At 39.3% G+C, this 14,007-nt stretch overlaps 1 protein-coding gene across 2 annotated transcripts in view; it reads left to right on the top strand.

The window, feature by feature from the left end:
- DCBLD1 (discoidin, CUB and LCCL domain containing 1) overlaps window positions 1–14,007 on the top strand; it is a 69,051-nt gene that overhangs the window by 40,520 nt on the left and 14,524 nt on the right. For both annotated transcript variants that reach the window (XM_023219013.2, XM_031935532.1), the window contains exons 5-6: window positions 2,752–2,824; window positions 10,353–10,486. In XM_023219013.2, coding sequence (XP_023074781.2) covers window positions 2,752–2,824; window positions 10,353–10,486 — 207 coding nt within the window. The remainder of the gene's footprint in view (window positions 1–2,751; window positions 2,825–10,352; window positions 10,487–14,007) is intronic.

Below are 14,007 nucleotides of genomic sequence, written 5' to 3'. Positions count from 1 at the left end.
TTAAATTTTTTAAGAAATGGGTGTCTTTCTATATTGCCCAAGCTGATCTCTAACTTCTGGACTCAGCTTCCCAAAGTGCTGGAATTACAGGTGTGAAGCATGGCACCCACCTATGACTCTCTAGAGTGCTTTCCTAGTGCCCAGTATAGCTCTCTGCACTTAGCACAGAGTCAGTCGCTCTTGTGAACATTTCAGCATGTCTGCAGGGAAGGTTCTGTTACATCCTAAAAAACAAGGTACAAACCAGTTAAGACTTGCTGAGGGCTACATACCTCGTAAGTGTAGCCAGGGAGTCAGGCTTAAGAGCCCATGGTCCTATCTCAGACATTTGGACATTCTAATGAATGAGATTATTTTATGTGCAGAAACAACTCTAGTGTTAACTAATATTAAGTCTAATGGGGGAATAATGAAAATGAGCAATAATTAAATGTTGCTTTTAAAGTTACTGTTCATCCAATATACACATATGCCAATATTATCTCTTCTAGCTACACCTCTACAGTCCCAGTTGGTGATAAGGGCCTCTGGGTAGCAAATGGTCATTTCTTGTTCTCCTAAAGAAAGGGAATATATCCAAGCTTACAAGGTGGCATTTTGGTGCCAGACATCTCAGCTTTAGCCCAGCCATTTTGTAGTATTTAGATTAAATAAAAGGCCTGGTGACTAATGCAGGTCCACAAGCGCTCATCTGTAATTATGAAGTATAGAAAGTTTTGAAAGCCTTTTGTAACTCATTTGGTGATGATTGTTTATTACTGTGACCTTAAATTAGTTTGACAGCAAAATTGGACTAGGTTAACATGAGACCATTTAATCTTTACATGTTATTTAATATGACTATTAAGGCATTTGACACAGGTATTTTAATGTTTTTTATTAATGTCTGCAGACCCCACCAGTGTATTGTGTCATATACATCATTAGAACTGTTTTACTTTTCTAGAAGCCAAGAAATTCTGAATTCTGAAATACAGCTGATTCTAAGGGAATTGGCTCTAGGGAATTGTTACTCTGTAATGGGAATTCTCACTATTTTTATTTCTTAATTCCATGAGTACTACTGCAATGCGGGGACTCCAAAAGGTCAATGGGAAAAAATTATGGAATATTTATTTGGATAGTTTTGATAATTACTTGTTACATATATAATTTGCCAAGTCAGCAAGAGGACACCGAGAGGAAATGAAATAAAAACAACTTCTGTTCTGGAATCTGTTTGGGCTGGTACACTCTTTTTAAACAAACCAAGTAAACATTATGTAAAGTGGTATATATATAGAAGTAAGGGCACATGGCATGCATCTTCAAAGCTGACAACATTCTTATAATATTTTGGCTTCCTTTTTGTGTATTTTTTATAGATGTTTATGGCTGTCTTCATATCTTGTTGATATGTTGACACTTGAAGGGACTAGAGATGAAGAAACAATCTGAGAGAGATTATATGCGGTATCAGGGTCCCACTGCGAGCTAAGTAGTGCCGGAGACTGGGCCTCTCTGCTCCTAGCACTGACACCCTTTGGCTGCACCACATGCTATGACATATTTCTGGAAAGTTTCATGAAAAATGACTATTAAGTAAATTGAATCCTAATTTTTTTTTTTGAGACGGAGTTTTGCTCTTGGTCCCCAGGCTAGAGTACAGTGGTGTGATCTGGTCTCATTGCAAACTCCGCTTCCCAGGTTCAAGTGATTCTTCTGCCTCAGCCTCCCAAGCAGCTGGGATTACAAGCATCTGCCACCACACCGGGCTAATTTTTCTGTATTTTTAGTAGAGACGGGGTTTCTCCATGTTGGCCAGTCTGGTCTTGAACTCCTGACCTCAGGTTATCCATCCGCCTTGGCCTCCCAAAGTGCTGAGATTACAGGCATGGGCCACTGTGCCGGCCTTGGAATCCTAATTTTAAAATATATACTTTTTTTCTGATTGCAAAAGTATTTCATAACTAATGTAGACCAGACCATCTAATATGGTAGCCACTAGCCACGGATAGCTAATGTACACTTGAACTGTGGTGAGTGCAAATTGAGGTGTGTTGTATAAAATGCACCCCAGATTTTGGAAGTCGAATCAAAAAAAGAGAAAATATCTTACTGGTATTTATTTCTGTTTATTACATGTAGAAATGATAAAATTTGAACATGCTGGATTAAATAGAATATATTATTAATTTTGCATGTTTCTTTTTACTTTTTAAAAATATGACTACTCGAGTATTTAAATTTGTGTATATGGCTCCCATTATATTTCTATCAGACTGTGCTAATATAATGGCAATATTACAGTATATATAACATGGAAAGTGAAAGTTCCTCACAATCTTACTGCCAGAGAGAATCTAGGGATATTCTTCTTTGTCTTTTTTATCCATAGAAAACAAAATTGTTACATATTTTGAACATTTCTTACAGAAACAAGATTATACTATATATAATGTTTAGAAATGTTTCTGTTTCTGAAAAATATTTATTGGATGTCTTAGAATCAAGTAAAATGCATTAGGGAAGCTCATTGTTCAATAGACTTTATGGTGAATCCTTATATAAAACAAGGAATGATTGTGTAAAAGTTGCCTTCAGATGAACATTGTAGATCAATCTGTATTTTCACAAATCAAGTTTCTAATTTGCCATTAAAGGAAGATATTATATGGAGGGCAGAAAATACTTTAAAACTTTAAGTACAGTTTAATATTTTTTGGTCGTGTAATTTAATATAATATAAATTATGTATTTTTCTTTTTCCAGCAAATTCTGCCCAGCTGGCTGTAGAGACGTAGCAGGAGACATTTCCGGGAATATGGTAGATGGATATAGAGATGTAAGTAATTGAGGGTAATGGCAGAGAATGAATGAAAAGGAGTAAGTGCTTTACTCTGTGTAAATTAATTACTGAGTAAAGTCAAATGAGATAAAAAAAAAAAAGCTCTAGATAGATGCATGAGTCTCTCTTCTCTGAGAATAAATGAAATAAGTATAAAAACCAAGGTTACCCATGCATTCATTCCTATTTCTAGCATTTCCAGCTAAGCTTATTATAAATGAAATGAAAACCAAAACTTTACCATCGGAGAGTGTTATTCCATCCACTTTTTGTAAGAGGTTATAGATTTGCATCCTTTTTGTTATGGTTTATTTCTGTAACATTCCAACTGGTACCTGTAATAGAGCAAAGGACATGGATATTCACATCATAGAATAGTGACATTGTGTCTGAGGCCAATGAAGCCATCCACCCTGCTCTTATTCCCCTCTCTCTTTGCAAACCAAGTTCTTATGTCCAGTAAGACTGCCTGGGTTATGTAGTAATACATTGTTCCTGCATGTCCTATCTCAGATACATAATCCTCCACTTGTTTCTATTTACAGATTTCTGTGTCCTGGAAATCTAGTATCTGATTTGTTTAGACATTTACATTGCTATTTGAAGTAGTTGGGTTAATAGCCTAGCTTTTGAGAAGTGCCTTAAGTTATTAGAAATCTATAGCAAAAACCTATTGTTGTGAATCTGTTCTTAAAGTGATTAACGTGTATTTTTATGCCTGTGGGAAAATAACCTTTATCTACTTGTTCCAGGTGATTGATAAATCCTCTGTGGCATGGGGAAAAAGTTTGACTGTAATTTTCTCTTTTAGCATATTCTGATTCTGGGAACAGCAGATTTTGTTGTTACTTTGTCTTTCGTTCCCCTTTTCTGTATTTTTATTTACAAGATTGACACAGGATACTTATTTGACCTACAAATTGACTCTTAAAATGTTTTACACTATTTCAGTTTGAAGATTTACTTGGCTCAGGCGATTCTTAAACGACTACAGGGAATTAAGAGAAATAAAACGTTGAATTTTTCCCAGCAAAAGAAAGTGTTATTTATTATTTTCCTGTTCTATGCAAGAAATGTAAGAATTATGTACAGTAAGAGAAATAGCATCATTTTTTCTTACTGTGGATGTTTATCTTACCTCCTGACAGAGCTATATTTTTTAGCATAACAGCTAAATGATTTCCTGTATGGTAGATGGGAGTACATGATCCTTAAGTGCTGGCAAACAGGTTTCCTATTTGACTCACTGACTGATTTTGCACTATTTGCTTTTAGAATGATTGTATCTGGAAGGAAATATTGTGTTTCGAAAGCTACTCTCTTCGAAGAACTCGGATTAGTGCCTTTTTGTATATGTCAGTGTCATGGATGTATTAAATACTTATTGCTGCATAATAATATTACCATAAACTTAGAGGCTTAAAGTGGCACATATTTATTATCTCATTTTCTGTGGGTTAGGAGACTGGACATGGTTTAGCTGGGTTCTCGGCTTCAGGGTCTTATAAGGGTGCAGCAAACATATCAGCTGGGGCTGCAATCTCATTGGAGGCTCAACTGGGGAAGGATCTGCTTCTAAGCTCATGTGGTGTTGACAGTGTTCAGTTACTTGTGGATTATTGGATTGAGGGCCTCGGTTTCTTCCTGGATTTTGCCTGGAGGCCATCCTCAGTTCTTGCCATGTAGACCTTCCCAACATGGCCAGTTGCATCCTCAAAGCAAACAAGGGAGAGTCTTTGAGCAAAGGCATCTCCTAGCAAGATAGATTATGCTCTTATATGATGTTATCATGGGAGTGGTATCCCCTCACTTTTGCCATATTCTTATAGACTTAGAAGAAAATCTCAGCTCCCATCCACACTCGGGGATTCAGAGGAATCCCACAAGATGGGATACAGGGAGCGGCGATCAATGGGGGTTATCTTGGAGTCTGCCTCCACAGTGCCTTCATCTTGGGAAATGTGTTCAGTTGTAGCAAGTCTTTTCGGAAGAGTTTTGCAACATCAAAGCATATCCTGTAGGTCAGGGTAACAGAATATGTAAAATAAATAACTAGAGGAGCTGTTGAAGAAGTAGGTACCCTGTCTCAGGGAAGAATATATTGTCTTACAGAGCTATTGTAGAAAAGGTATTGGTTTATTCTGTGTTACTCCAAAAAGCAGAACTGGGATCAATGGATAAAAGTTATAGGGATGCCAATTTCAGCTGCATATGAGGAATAATTGAACAATGCAAAATGGGATAGGCTGTCTCGAGAAACAGTGATTTCCTCGTCACTGGAAATGTCAGGTGTAGATGTTAAAACCATTTGTCAGGGATAGACTGTGTTTGTGTGGGAAGGCTGCTGTGGAGTAGAGACAGGGGTGGTCTGTCAGGAGGTGTGAGGGGGAAACTTTAAAGGCCTTTTTGAATTTTTGAGATTAGGTAGTTCTGTCTCCTACTGACAAATTTAGGCATCCAAATTGGTGTATGTTTCCAATGCCAGTGAAGGAATATGGGCTTCTCTTAAGATCTGCCTCACCTGCCCCCAGAACAGTTTTTCTTTTGGCACCTTCTCCCCAGCCTGCTAACTAAACCATCTGTTTTTAAGCAGAACACATCACTTAATTAATTTGTTTCAGCAATTCTCCTCTCCCCAGAATGTTCAAGAAGTACTGTAAAATAGAGACAGTAAACATGTAGTGCGCTGCAGTTTAGGAGGAGAAGGGGAGAAACTGGGCCTCTTGTACACACCCAGAAAAAGCCAGAAGGAAATACATTATAATGGCAAGTGATTATCTCTGGGTAGTGACAATGTGAGTGATTTTGTTTTCATTATTTCCAACATCTCTATAAAGAATGCAAATTTTATGAAGAAAACATTATTGATATGGTAATTAGGACTATAACAGCACAGAAATAATTCATATTATGGAAAGAGGCATATATTTGATAATTTAACATTTTGCTATCATTCCACCAACATTTTTATGCATGTGCTTTATCCTACCTTACTGGTTTTGGTTCATATTTTATTAAATGCAATCTAAAATGTTTACTTTTTTGTTACACTTCCTTTTAAAACATTGTCAACACTGTTTTAGTACAAGTTGATTTTTCCTAAAGGAAGAGTTAAGAAAATGCTGGGATGATTTGATAGTTGCTTGAAAGTCGTTTAGCCTTAGTTCACACTGATCTATTTGGCCATCATTTATGGCTTAGTGAGCTTCAGAGATGTTTATTGTAGATGATACCATCCACCTCCAATTGCCTGAGCCATGCAGGTATTCTCTTCAGCTGGCCATTGCATTTCCTTTCCTAAAGAATTATTACATTTACATTATTCTGTTTAAGTATATTTTGTTTAAGATAATTTACTAATTAAAACCATTTGTCAGGGATAGCTGAACGTCTTAGTATCAAGTAAAATTCATTAGGGAAGCTCTTTTTTTTGTTTGTTTGTTTGTTTGTTTGATTTTTGAGACGGAGTCTAGCTCTGTCACCCAGGCTGGAGTGCAGTGGTGTGATCTTGGCTCACTGCAAGTTCCACCTCTTGGGTTCATGCCATTCTCCTGCCTCAGCCTCCTGAGTAGCTGGGACTATAGGCGCCTGCCACCATGCCCCACTAATTTTTTGTATTTTTAGTAGAGACGGGGTTTCACCGTGTTACCCAGGATGATCTCGATCTCCTGACCTCATATACACCTGCCTTGGCCTCCCAAAGTGCTGGGATTACAGGCTTGAGCCACTGTGCCCAGCCAGGAAGCTTATTGTTTAATAGACTTTATGGTGAATCCTTGTATAAAACAAAGAATTATTGTGTAAAAGTTGCCTTCAGATGAACATTGTAGATCAATATGTATTTTTTCACAAATCAGGTTTCTAATTTGCCATTAAAGCAAGATATTATATGGAGGGCAGAAAATACTTTAAAACTTTAAGTACAGTTTAATATTTTTTGGTTGTGTAATTTAATAAAATATAAATTATTTATTTTTCTTTTTCCAGCAAATTCTGCCCAGCTGGTTGTAGAGACGGTCTGCTCTACAGAGCAGAATGTACATAGGCTAAGTACATATGCTAGGTAATATGTACCCATGTACATAGGCTAGGTAATACGGCTTTCCAATATTTACATTTCAGTGAGACTTAGACTTCAAAATACCTAAAAAATAAAGGCATAAATTGTACCATCTCTTCAAAAGGGAATTTTCAAAAGTCAGGTTCAATAAATGTGAATTTTAAAAATCAGTACCAGCCGGGCACGGGGGCTCACACCTGTAATCCCAGCACTTTGGGAGGCTGAGGCAGGCGGATCACAAGGTCAGGAGATCAAGACCATCCTGGCTAACACAATGAAACCCCATCTCCACTAAAAATACAAAAAATTAACTGGGCATGGTGGCGGATGCCTGTAGTCCCAGCTACTTGGGAGACTAAGGCAGGAGAATGACATGAACCCAGGAGGCAGAGTGCGCAGTGAGCCAAGATCGTGCCACGGCACTCCAGCCTGGGTGACAGAGCGAGACTCCGTCTCAAAAAAAAAAAAAAAAAAAATTCAATACCAAAAAAGTGGCAACTTAAATAAATGTCAATTTTCTTTAAGTTGCATGGATGAGGGAGTGACTGTTTTGAAGAAAATAATCCTGGAAAATGCTGGCAATTTTATCATAATAATATGATAGTGAAACTTGATGGCTGGTCTTTTGGAGATGTATCCTATAGCCTACAATTAATATTAAAAGAAATGGCAAAAAACCACAATTACTTTTGCACCAACCTATTATGGAAAGCCATAGCTGCAATTAAATAAAATTTTTATAAAAAGGGTATACACCATTGAATTCCTTCAATACTGGCTACTGTGAGAAAGGAGAACATTTGTTGGCCAATGATGCTGTTAGATCCTGTTGCTCGTTGGCCTGCGAACCTGTCCTCTTACAGCCAAGGAGGCTCTGGAACATTTCAAGTCCCTTGAGAGCTCTCTATAGGCAGGGTTCCTAGGATGAAGACCAGTGATCCCAAGGACAGTGGGAATAGCTGCCCAGCAGACCACTGAACCAATGTGGTTTTCATTCTGGGGTTTAGCAAGGAAGACAGGCCTGCATGTGTCCTGTAAAAGGTGCACTGGGTACCCTTTAGAATCACAAAGTGACAGACCTTCAGAAAAGACACTAGAGCAGCAGTCCCCAACCTTTTTGGCAACAGGGACCACTTTTGTGAAAGACAATTTTTCCACAGACTGGATGGTTTCAGGATGAAAGTGTTCCACCTCAGATTACCAGGAATTAGATTCTCATAAGGAACACACAACCTAGATTCCTCACATGCGCAGTTCTCAGTAGGATTTGCACCCCTGTGAGAATCTAATGCATTTGCTGATCTGACAGGAGGTAGAGCTCAGGCTGTAATGTGTGCTCGCCCACCCCTCACTTCCTGCTGTGTGGCCTGGTTCCTAACAGGCCACTGACCAATACCAGTCCACAGCCTGGGGGCTTGGGGACGCATGCACTAGACCGCATCGAGTCTAGGCTTGTCGTTGTCCAGAGGAATGGGAAGCCAGGTCAGGAGCAGTGGAATGACTTGCATATACCTCGTGGAGTTAGAGGCAAAGCCAGGATGACAAGATAAATTGCTAAATTTAAATTCTGGACTTTTCCTTTTCAGTTGGCTCCTCCATTTCGTTTGGACCCAGGAGTCCAAACTGATGATAAGGAAGCTTTTTAATGAAAGAAAATTCAGGAAAAAATACACAGAAAATTCAGGAAAGATAACAATGCAAGCTGCATTCTTATTAAAGAGTACAATCTTTTTCTCTTCTAATTTTAAATATTTTTTCCTCCAAAATTAGGGAGGGTAGTATTTGCATCTCTGTTTCAGCATTATCATGTTTTCTCTTTTTTTTCTATTGTGAAATCTTTCTTTTGTTATGATAGCAGTTATTGCAAAACTGACTCACTTTGCCAAACCTAATCTAGTTTGGGAAATATGAACTCTCTAAGTTGACGATCACAAAGTTCTCAACTTTATTGCAAATATATTAACTGCAAAATATGATTTGTCTCATTAGTCCTCATAGTATTGTAACTTAAGTCTAAGGGAACTTTTCCATTGTAAATAAGGTAAGCAGCATTGTCATTAACAAAAAGAGAAATTCTTGAGTCCAGTTATTGAGACACAATTTCATGAGCTGCCTTTCTATGTTGGCATTAATACTCATGAAGAAGTGGAGCATAGCTAAGGTTTATTTAGGAAATTATGTTTCTTATCCCCTCACTCCTGGATCTGAGTGCCTTATCACCCTTCCACAGAGGTCTTTGCTTGGGGACCTACAGGCCTGGGCACCCCATAGAAAGTTCTAGTCATTTCTGAAGCCCCAGTTCCTGACAGAGCCAATTCCAATCCCACAACCGCCTTAAAGCAGAGCCAGTCTGCTGCTCCTGCTGCATCTGTCAGAACAGCCAGCAGCCTGCTGACACCTCACACTGAACATCGCAGGGCTGAGCTGGCACTGGCTTTTTGATGCCTCCTGAGGGGATTCAGGAAGTGAGATGGAGGCTGTCAGTCCCTAGTTGCTCATCATCCCCCTAGGAACTTTGTTAAGCTTTCTGTTCCATTTAATGTCTGTGGCTGTCATTACCATTGTCGTTTTGGTACCTTGATAAATCTCTAAATTAATTTAAAAATGAATATGTGGAATTGAAAGTTCAGCTTCACAAATGATAACTTGGCATGTGTGTCTAATAGCCTAAGTATAATAAACTGCATCTGTTATCGATTTCTGCTTAACAGGCCACTCCAAAACGTAGTGGCTTGAAGTAGCAGCCACTTTGTTTGCTGATGAGTTTGAGGGTGATAATTTGGGCTCCACCTATACTGCATTGGATTAGTAAGCTCCCTTAGCCTGGAATCACTCTTGTGGCTACCATCATATGGCAGATTAACTGGGGCTCAAGAATCTAAGGTGGCTTCAGTCACATGTGTAGCAGTTGGCTAGGTCCTGTTTTGTTGTTTTTGTTGTTGTTGTTTTGTTGTTGTTGTTGTTGTTGTTTTTTGAGACGGAGTCTCGGTCTGTCGCCCAGGCTGGAGTGCAGTGGCCGGATCTCAGCTCACTGCAAGCTCCGCCTCCCGGGTTCCCGCCATTCTCCTGCCTCAGCCTCCCGAGTAGCTGGGACTACAGGCGCCCGCCACACCACATCCGGCTAATTTTTTTGAATTTTTAGTAGAGACGGGGTTTCACCGTGTTAGCCAGGATGGTCTCGATCTCCTGACCTCGTGATCCGCCCGTCTCGGCCTCCCAAAGTGCTGGGATTACAGGCTTGAGCCACCGCGCCCGGCCGGCTAGGCCCTGTTATCTGCAGCAGAACAAAGTAAGCCACATGGCCCAGAGTCAGTGAGGGAGGTGACCACTCCAGGGCATGGCCATTGGCAGGCTTTATTCATTGGGGCCGCTACTATACATTACCACGGAAACTAAATAGAAAACGCCAACTATATTTTAACTGTGTTCTTTTAAGTTCTGCCTAATAATGTTGCTGTGTTTCAGACCTCTTTATTGTGCAAAGCTGCCGTCCATGCAGGAATCATTGCTGATGAACTGGGTGGCCAGATCAGTGTGCTTCAGCGCAAAGGGATCAGTCGATATGAAGGGATTCTGGCCAATGGTGTGCTTTCGAGGGAGTAAGTACTTTTTTTCAGTACCGTTTGTTCTGAGTAGAAGGTAACCCTGAAGGATAATTAATCAGCTCACAACTTTGAAAAGACCGCAGCGATGTGATAGCAAGGGTTTGTCAACTGGAAAAATACGCATGAGTGCTTAGAGCAGCGTTTCCGGTCTCTGCATGGATGAGAAACATAGCAATCAGAAAGCTCGCTGCTTATGCTGACACGTAAATTAAAATGGCACACTCTGAAGCCCTGGGCAGAGGAGTATTTTTTCCCTCAGGTGCTTTTGTGGGAGAAAATAAAGGCTTAATCCTTTTTGGGTTTTTACAACTTCAGTAAATTACTGGTTGTCTCCAATATTATCATCAGCTGAAACCCTTACAGAACCACTGAGCTCCCTGGAAGACTCCTAGAGACAGTTGTTCAGTGATGAGTTTGGAAAGTGAAAAAAGGTGGCCTTTGTTAACACTGTTTAAAAAGATGGCCTTTGTTAATATTATATTCTTCATTTGTTTTCATCCTGTGCTCTTTTAGCTTCATGAGAAAAAAAAAAATGTGTTAAGTGCTTTAAATGGTTCAACTTAAGCTTTTCATACTTTCAGATTTCCTCAGCCACTAGAAAGTGTACAACTAGAGCTGTGTAAAACTCAGTGTCAGCCTGCCTTGTGGTCCAGACGTCCACACATATAAACAGGCAGCTCAGAATGGCCAAGTGGGAGACACTCCCGGAGTGGAAACCTAGTGAGGGAAAAGTACTCCTTGAACCACTGTATTTCTCTCTCTCATTCTCTCCTTCTGCCTTCTGCAACTCTTGTTTCTTGGACAGGTTTTCACATGGCCTGGGTTCCAAGAATAAGGCACAAGACAGAGGTTTTAGGCGTTTTGGGATCCATAAGTCGGGGAAAAAGTGTCAGGACCTATATATTCTTATCACTCATTAATCTGTATGATGTTCTCCCCCTGCCCCTACTATTTTGTCCTAGCCCCGTCTTGCATCAGAAAGAACATGGTCATGTTTTACTGTTCCATTTTCACAATGGATGGTGGGCCATCTTATCTTGGATAGGTTCTCAAGTTAGTCAGCATAGATATGGTGACTCTGATGTTATTTTGATAATTGTATAGTAGTGTTTTCCTTCCCCCTCCTACTTTTTATTTAAGTGTATTATAGTTAGCAATGTCATAGATCAAATAGGTATCCTGACCACAAGTTGTGACATTGTTTTTGTTGGAAAATGTGTCTTAAGTTCTGCAGAACCAACTTATGAACTCACATAGAAACTTTGGGCCTAACACCCATTTTATGATTGGGGTTGTTGGCTCATGCTCATAGGCAGTGGCATTTGGAAGCAGTAACTGAAGTTAGGGGAGAGGTGGTTAGATCATCTTCACGAAGGAGGTGAGTCTTGTGTTTGATGGAAGGCAGGAACAATGCTTAGAGGGATTATAGGGGTAGGGTCAAGACTGAGGAGCAGTGTTAGAGAGGGGTGGTGGTTAGGGAGCATGGTGCCATTGGCACACCATGCTCGCGGCCAGGAGGCTGGCTAGTGGGTGTCTATGGAGAAAAGGCAGAGCCTCTCACTGGCAATTCTGAGTTCAGGGTCAGGCTGGGGGTAACTACAGATGTTCCAACATAACTCTTTCGCAGGCAAGGCAAGTCGTACTGTACGTAATCCACAAAAGCCTTCCATCCACCAAGGACAGCGGTGCATGCCGGGCACTTGGACATGCAGGCTTACTTCACGATATTTGTGTTCTCTGCCTACCATGACCCTCCCATTTACTTTCCCCTTCTGGATAGATTTTTAGCTATGAGAGGACACAAACATTCAAAGACAAATAAGTCTCTAAATTTGTGCCAAGGTTTAAGATCTAAAAGTTTGGTAACAGTATGCTATTAGAAACTAAAATCTTTACTCAAATGAATAAAATGATACATATATACTCACATATATGTAACATTTTTCACAAATATTTGCCACATACTTTTCAGAACATTAAAATTTATTTTAAAATTTACACCCTGATTTATAGTAAAAGTGATCACTTATGCACAGTAAATCTTTAAATGCCAAGTTGACCTTGACTTTTGAGAATGTATTCTTTTTTATGTTTTTTGATGGTTTCTTCTGTTGATACAAGGGTGCTACTTCAGGAAGATAACAGGCTCTAGCCTGAATTTGTTAGGTGCTACCACCTCCAAGCAGGAACGAAGAACTACCCTTTGGCTTTCAATCTGTTTTTTGGAATCATTTGTCTGTATTTGTATACATTTGAATGCTCTTTTTGTAGGAAAACAGGATAACAAAAAGTTTAACTTGGATTTTATCTTACTTTTGAACAAGCATTATTAAAACTATTGAATAATTTAGACTTTATGTTCTCAGTTAACTTCTGCTACGTCGACTGGACTTAATACATACATATATAATATATTTTATATAATTTTAAAAGTATATATTATTTATTTTATAATATATAATTATATAATTTTATATATATATATAATTCGAAGTTAAACTTCCATGCAAAAAGCAGAGTACAGAAATCTAAACCATTAATGAATTAGAAAAGGTTTTGCTTCATATTCCTTATAGTTATTTGTACTAATTGTCTGATTTTTATTTTGGGAGGAGTGTAGAAACTTCAGCATCATATCAGGATCTCTTCTTATTTCCAGATCTGTGATTTTGCACTGACTTTTTGTACTGAGCAAATAGTTACCCGTATGTTCACACAGCCTCTTCCACTCATTTAGATTTGAAATCTTCAGGGAGCAGTTGTTTTTATCTGTGTTGTTTTGCTCTTGGGGAAACACTGTACATGCGGTCATTGAACTTATGTTCCCACACATGATTGTTTGGCATTCAGGAAAAACCAGAGAAGGAAGTATTGCAGCTGAGGAAGGAGTCCCTAAAGTAAATATCCAGGGCTCTTCTGGGATTCATCTCCGGTCAGGTCATTTCCTTGATTTGAAGAGACCAGAATGGTATCAGGAAGAGGGACTGACCTCATACAGAGGACGATGGTGCTAACCATCAGAAGCGAAAACCTTCTTTCTGTTTCCATCAGATGATTCTTGATAGCTTCTGTAGCCCTCTGGGAAGACTCCTTACTCCTGTAATCTGATTGAATTCATTCACTCTAATGTGTGAATGCTTCAGAGCCCTAACCTCCCTAGGGTGTTTTTATTTTTAAAAGAATAGGCCTATTAACCTATAGAGTTCTTTAAGTGGTCTGTATGTAATTCGTTCAATGGAATTAAATGGAAAAACATTTTCCAGTTGATAAAGGAGGAAAGCCAGACAGAGAGCTGTTAGAAGCAGAGCTTCTCCTGGTTTCTTCTCAGGATTAACTCCAGAGTTATCCTTTCCATACTTTTCGGTCAACAACAAAACGAATATTTCATGGCAACGGGAGTGAGCTTAGTTTCTTAGGGTTGTCGCAGCATTATTTAGGCTTATTTGAGCCACACTTCAAATTTAACAGCATGGGAACGTTAAAGAAAATGGAAAAAGAGGCCGGGCGCGGTGGCT

Source organism: Piliocolobus tephrosceles, chromosome 5 (assembly GCF_002776525.5).
Source record: "Piliocolobus tephrosceles isolate RC106 chromosome 5, ASM277652v3, whole genome shotgun sequence".
In the NCBI taxonomy this organism is placed as follows: domain Eukaryota; kingdom Metazoa; phylum Chordata; class Mammalia; order Primates; family Cercopithecidae; genus Piliocolobus; species Piliocolobus tephrosceles.
Note: the sequence above shows the minus strand (reverse complement) of the source record. Positions and strands in the feature narration are given on the sequence as shown.